The sequence below is a fragment of the Gossypium arboreum genome, chromosome 5 (genome assembly GCF_025698485.1).
Source record: "Gossypium arboreum isolate Shixiya-1 chromosome 5, ASM2569848v2, whole genome shotgun sequence".
In the NCBI taxonomy this organism is placed as follows: domain Eukaryota; kingdom Viridiplantae; phylum Streptophyta; class Magnoliopsida; order Malvales; family Malvaceae; genus Gossypium; species Gossypium arboreum.
This window is the reverse complement of record NC_069074.1, coordinates 6493238-6499749: the sequence shown is the minus strand read 5'-3', so window position 1 is coordinate 6499749 and position 6512 is coordinate 6493238. Positions and strand designations below refer to the sequence as shown.

The following is a 6512-nucleotide window of genomic DNA, read 5'->3' as shown; positions in this document are numbered from 1 at the left end:
GGGAATATACATTCTCGGAGGCGGAGGATCATCTTCACGTGACACGCCTTCCTCCTGTTGATCAGCAGTCGCTCCTTGTGCTTATTGACCAACACAATCGGGGTTGTGAATCCATTAACTATCGCGTTTAATCCAACCACAACTATAAGAAGCCGATATATCGAAATAAAAGGTACTAGCTCGACCGAGATCAACATGGACTTTTAACTTCAAGGCTCGAAAAATATTGGAAAAGAAAGTTCCATACCTAAGCGTTTTGTTACTAGACACAGAAAAACGGATGATGTTGACAATGTTAAGAAAAATAACTAAAACTAAGTCAAAGTGACGGTTGATGTGAAAGCAATGCTGTATCCAATTATCGTAATGCTTGTTGGTAGGGACCATTATCCAAGTAAAAATAAGATGAAGAATCCTATCGTGCAAATTAAGGTCAACGACATATTTGTTAGGTTAGATAAGGTCCGGAGAGAATAGGCCATCCGCCATAACTGTTACCGTCACCCTTGTTAGGAATGGAAAGATGTCTCGCAAAGAAGGAAACAAATATATCAACATCTCCACCCATAACAAAAGAACTGACGAAAATGAAAGTTAAACTATCATCGTCATAGCTAAACTTAATTTTGGAATAGAAAGCTCTAACAAAGTTCTCATAACAAACGCCCCTAATTTAAAGATGAGATAACCAACCCTAATTGCGAAATTAGTTGAAGTACCTAGACTCGAGTTGGTCGAATAAAAAATTAAGGTCTAAAGGACAGGAGATTTGCACATTGCGTAAGCTGAGAGATGGACTCCCAGGGCAGCCCTCCCTGAAGGATCAAGGTTGTTCTTCCAGGCAACATCCCACTCAACAGCTTTAGCAGTGCTGCATGCCACGCTAGCTCCTCCAGGGACTGTCAATCTAGCCGAGTTCTGTTAAACCCAGCAAATAAGGATGATCACTTCAGCAATCAGATGCTATTGACAAAGTTAAAGACTTCAAACCAGAAATCACCTGAGGGAAGAATCTCTCGAAAATCATCCTGTAGTAATATGCTTCTTTTGTCTTCGGGGTGTTGTGAGGAAAGATACAAGAAGCATTAACCATCATCTTATCACTCACCTGAAAGTATAAGGTAGGTTAGAATTTATCAACAAATGGAAATGATAGATAGTTATTCAATTGAAAGCAATAAGAAGGCAGTTTTTACACGATCCGCAGCATGCGCCTTAAGACCATCGATCCAACTATAACCAACGCCATCACTAAATTGTTCTTTCTGTCGATACAAGATATGCTGCACGGCATCAAATAGAAGAGGAGAGGTTATTTGGGTACTAACTCTAAAATTAAGAAATAAAAAAGATGTTATATGACCTTAGGCAGATATGGACACTCCTCATCATCAAATGCCTTTCTAAGAACCCACTTCTCAATGCGTCCTTCATCCTTTTTGATCTGATTCATAACATGGAGAAGCTTTCTTGATCAGTCTAAATCTCTCCCATTGATGAACAAACCAAGCAATTTTCTAGGAACAATATGCTGGTCCTTTTTACTAAAAATAATACTTGTTTACATACCATCTTTGATTTGGGGTCTATAGACATGGCAACGTTGAGAAATTCTTTGTCTAAGAAAGGTACTCGAACCTCCAATCCCCAAGCTGATGTTGCTTTGTTAGCTCTCAGGCAATCATACTGATGAAGTGCTTTGATCTGGACAAATGTATCCAAAAAAAAAAAAACTAGGTTTCTGTTAAATCATTCCTTTCGGATTCCAATGGTGGTAATTGAAGTGGTGACTACCAAGTACCTTGCGGCAAGTTTCACGGTGGAATTCTTCCTTATTTGGTGCCTTGTGGAAATACAAATATCCACCAAAAACCTCATCGGCTCCTTCACCAGAAATAAGCATCTTCACTCCTAGTGATTTGATCTTCCGTGCCATCAAAAACATAGGAGTGCTTGCCCTGATTGTGGTCACATCATAGGTTTCAATGTGGTAGATAACATCTTCAATCGCATCAATTCCATCCTGCCACATCGGAGTGAAAATTAGCAAAGTTAGATGCCCATGCTTGAATTAAAACTAATACTAAATCTTGGGTCAGTACTTGAACGGTGAAGTGAAACTCATGATGGACAGTGCCCAAATAATCTGCAACCTCCCTTGCAGCTTTCAAATCGGGTGAACCCTGTAGAGATATCGATAAGCAAATTTTAAGACCAACTGAATCCTTTAAAGCTGTACTTGAAAGGATTCATCCTATACTATTAGACTTACCTCTAGGCCGATACAGAAAGAATGGAGCTTTCCCCCGTGTTTGGCAGCCTTGGTAGCAGCCAAGTACCGAGCCGTTATAGAAGTAATCAATGAAGAATCAAGGCCTCCGGATAGCAAAACTCCAAAAGGGAAATCAGTCATTAGCCTTTTGATCACAGCCTACAAATATATCACATATAACACGTAAGATAAACTTACAGAAAGCCAAAGAACAAAAAATTGTTTCTTGGTTTAATGTAGTTGTCCAATGTTTTTCAGATAGCAACTCTTCATTCTTACATTCTCAAGTGCATGTCTGAGAACAAACGGATCAAATGGAACCGATGGAATAGAGTCAGAGAACCAGGGTGGATTGTACCACCTCCTGAGTCCTCTTGATTTGCTAGTGTACATGTGTCCAGGCGGAAAGCTCTCAAACTGTTCACAAGCATCATTCAATCCTTTCAACTCTGATGATACCCAAATCGAACCTGAATATATATAACAAGTAAAACAACTTAGCAAAACCAGTCTCCTCAAAGCCCCACATACATTTTCTATCGCGAGCGGTCAATTACTATAAATATCAGTAGTGAACTGAAGAGTGTCAAAATCGTAAAACAACGGCTAACTAAAATAAATTCTATTAGAGAAAGCAAGATGTAATACCATCAAGGCCCCAGCCGATATAGAGGGAGGTGATCCCAATAGCATCACGAGCAACAATGAAGCTATTGTCACGGGCATCTAGCAACACAAATGAGAAGATTCCATCCAACATGTCCACAAAGTCTTCCCCATACTCCTCATACTGTAATATAGTACAAGTTTAAGAAACAATTTTTATATTTGAAAAAATTGCACCCCAAATCAGTTGTATCCCTCAAAAGTTTCGCAATGGGGAGTTTTACCAGATGGGCAATAACATCACAATCACTGCCAGAACTGAATTTGTGGTTTACCAACTTCTTCCTCAGTTGTTCGTGGTTGTAAATCTCCCCATTCACCTAGTTTTCACCACATAAATTAGCCCTTAAATTTTTGAAAAGTTAAAAATGAGTCATCATATATAGGCTGAAGATGTACAACTATTGAAACATAGAGAGAGAGGCTTACAGTGACAGCAACACTCTTGTCTTCATTAAAGAGAGGTTGGTCACCTGAATTAGGATCAACGACGGCAAGGCGTTGATGGGCCAAATAGCAGTCTCCGTGTTGGTAGAGTCCACTCCAATCAGGACCACGGTGCTTCAATCTGTTCACACACCATCCAATTATTATATATATTTCAGCTTATTATTTACTCTCTATTTAAGCTATTAGTTTTTCCATATTCTTGTTAAATTTCGGCCGATAGCCGACGTTGATACCAGTAACTAAGCACCGCGAATGTTAAATTTAAAGGAAATTATTTTTCTCATTTTTATGAGAAGGAATTGTATAAAATAGGGACCTTACATCATTTTGTATTTTTTATTAATTATTTAATTTTATTTTAATATTTTTTTCATGTTATTGACATGTCATTTTGATAATTTTGTAATCTAAACTCTCAATATTGAACCTTGAACCTCAAAGGGTTCAAGGTTCATGATTTAGGATTCAAAGTTTAAAGTCAAGGTTCAGTATTTAAAGTCCAAAATTTAAGGTCCATGATTTAAGGTTTAAGATTCAAAATATGGGATCAAGGTTCAGGATTTATGGTTTGGAGTCCAGAATCTAAACTCCAAAGAATTACCAAAATGATGTATCAATACTACGAAGAAAAAAATGTTAGTATAACATTGAACAGTTGGTAAAAGATACAAGATCACGTGTGTTCTCGGTTTAATATAATCCTTTTCCATTTTCATATGTATATGATTGATTTAGAATGTTAAAGCATGGAATCCTCGAAGTTCCTTTGTCCTCTGTTTTCAAGACTCCACATAGCATGGGTTCTCCTCCAAGTTTGGAGATGATCTATCTTTAAATTACTATTCCTGTTTTTTTTTCTTCTCCTTGCCTTTGCAAGCAATAACAAAAAATTATCATAATTTAAACCTGTTTGGAAAATGATTATTCAACCATTTTAAAGGCAAACATTAAAATAGGCTAAGAGAATAGACCCCAAAATGGAAAAGAAAATGTGGTAAGAACTAGAGATTGTTTACCTGCGGGAAAGCTCCAGCACTCGAGCCCTTTTAGTCTGAGAATCATCAGAGCAACCCAAAACTGCTAAAATCCCACACATTTTCCTTCAATGATTCTCACTCCCAAGCACCTTTTTTTTCTTCCTTTTCTTTTTAAAGAACTAGTGCAAGCTAAGAGACAACAAGAGATACAAAGAGAAGGGAAAAAGTTAAGAAGGGAGAAGACGATGACAAGTTTTGCATGCATGAGATTAAATAGACATGTGTCAATATGGAATACTATGTGTTTTGATTTTTGAAGTTGGTCAGATTCGCCAACAACGGCACCTTTCGTCGCTTTTCAATTTTTTTTTTTTTAATTTCTATTGTTTTTCATAAAATGTTTAGGACCACCGCTTGCTCATTCTAATCCATGACTAATAATAATATTAATACTAATTTAATTAAGATATTTTTTAAATAATATTTATTTAATTTAAAATTTTAATTTCATTAAAATGAAATATAAATAAAATATACTGTAATGAAATGATTGATCTTATAAATAAAAAATAAAAAATATTTCCATTTAATTGATTTTGAAGAAAACTCTTTTTTGCATGTTTTTCTTCTAAAGCAACCCAAATAAAAATCAACTTTTAATTAAAATAATACATTTAATTTTTATTTTTTAGGATGTATTTAGTAAATGATTGGAAATTTTATTTTCAACATTTAATATTTTAAACAAGTTTGATAATTATTTTAAATTTTTAATAAAAAAGTGCTTTTTAGATAAATAATCTAAAAATATTAAAAAAGTATGCAAATAATTTTAGCATCGATTGTTTAAAAAATGACCTAATTTCTATAGTGTCAATGGATGCCGCCACTTCTTAATACGACACCCGTATAGATTTTCACCCCACCATATTTTCACTCATATTTCTAGAGGTAAATGAAAGATATATATATATATATATATATATATATTGATTTTTGGTGCCACATTCTTTAATGGAGGCATCATGTAACACCCCCTAACCCCAAACCGTTACCGGAACGAGGTTATGAGGCATTATCGGACATATCAGACAACTTACGAATAATTTACAATTAATATAACTTTCATAGTATAATATAATAATTAAGTCCCTATCTTGAACTCTCGAAGTTCAAACACGTATTAAAAGTAGAACGGGACTTGTTCGAGTATTCCAAATTTTTTTTTTTTATAAAAATTTCGGCAGCATTTCTGCTTATTTTTACCTAAACCTCCTGCAAATTCAAACCAAAACAACCAACACCAATATTTCACATTTATATAACTAATATTTATATCATTAACAAAATTTTAACTTAATAATTATCATAGCATCATTCAAAATTGATTAAAAACTTCATTCATTTAACAACTTAATGTTCATGTATCAAAACATCATGTACTTTCCTTACCATTTCATTTAACCATCTAAATTTTATAATTCATCCTTCACTACCCAAAGTAATATACATATTCAAGTGACTAAACAACACCTATGTACATGCCACCTTTACCCAAAAGAAAAATATACATCACCAAATTTGTATTGGAGTCGGGATTGTTCTGGATGCTGAGCCAGGACACTTGACTTCTACTAACCTGCGCACGGAAGCAACCGTACGCTGAGTATGGATATACTCAGTGGTATTACTATAAATCAAGACTATTTAACATTAATAAATTACAAACATCAACCATAAAATTTATAATTATTTAAACTACTTTTATATAAAATTATTTTACTTCATAAATCTTAAATTCATAATTTATTTTTCTCATACTAACTCAATTCATAATTTAGTTCATACATTCTTTCTCGTACTTTTCAATAGTGCTAAAACAAATAATCTCATTTTCAAAATTTCATTTCAATTATTTACCCTATTAACAAAGCTCGGACTATGACAGATATGCGGATTCCATCCAAACACACCAGAATGTCCAACCCAAACACACCCGGAATATTGTAAATCCTCCATAACACACCGGTATAATATATCCTCCCAAACACACTAATAAGGCATTAAATGCCTATTCGGATAAACCGAAGTATATAATAATAGAAACATCTTCTCGGTCGAACTACAATCTCTTCATCACATCACAA

The 6512-nt window shown here is 34.6% G+C and overlaps 1 protein-coding gene across 2 annotated transcripts; it reads right to left on the bottom strand.

Annotated features, from left to right (window-relative positions):
- Window positions 1-524: 524 nt before the first annotated feature.
- On the bottom strand, window positions 525-4589 carry LOC108489455 (asparagine synthetase [glutamine-hydrolyzing]-like). 2 transcript variants are annotated; one of them, XM_017794013.2, is made up of 13 exons: window positions 4405-4589; window positions 3368-3506; window positions 3163-3258; window positions 2921-3062; window positions 2552-2742; window positions 2273-2431; window positions 2103-2183; window positions 1802-2023; window positions 1570-1704; window positions 1364-1444; window positions 1197-1283; window positions 1001-1108; window positions 525-918 (listed from the first exon to the last, which is right to left on the bottom strand). In XM_017794013.2, the coding sequence occupies exons 1-13, from the start codon at window positions 4482-4484 to the stop codon at window positions 754-756; spliced, it is 1686 nt and encodes a 561-aa protein (XP_017649502.1). In that variant the 5' UTR covers window positions 4485-4589; the 3' UTR covers window positions 525-753. The 2 variants fall into 2 exon arrangements, with proteins under 2 accessions (XP_017649502.1, XP_017649503.1); XM_017794014.2 differs by lacking the exon at window positions 525-918 and having other exon boundaries at window positions 1086-1108; window positions 1199-1283; window positions 4405-4588.
- Window positions 4590-6512: the final 1923 nt, after the last annotated feature.

What these genes read in the sequence shown, in the direction of transcription:
- LOC108489455 (XM_017794013.2), bottom strand. Translation starts at nt 4,484, where the DNA reads ATGTGTGGGATTTTAGCAGTTTTGGGTTGCTCTGATGATTCTCAGACT. An exon ending in GTGCTGGAGCTTTCCCGCAG is followed by an intron (nt 3,507 to 4,404) that starts GTAAACAATCTC and finishes GTGTGTGAACAG; the next exon opens with ATTGAAGCACCGTGGTCCTG. An exon ending in AGTTTCACTTCACCGTTCAA is followed by an intron (nt 2,024 to 2,102) that starts GTACTGACCCAA and finishes CCGATGTGGCAG; the next exon opens with GATGGAATTGATGCGATTGA.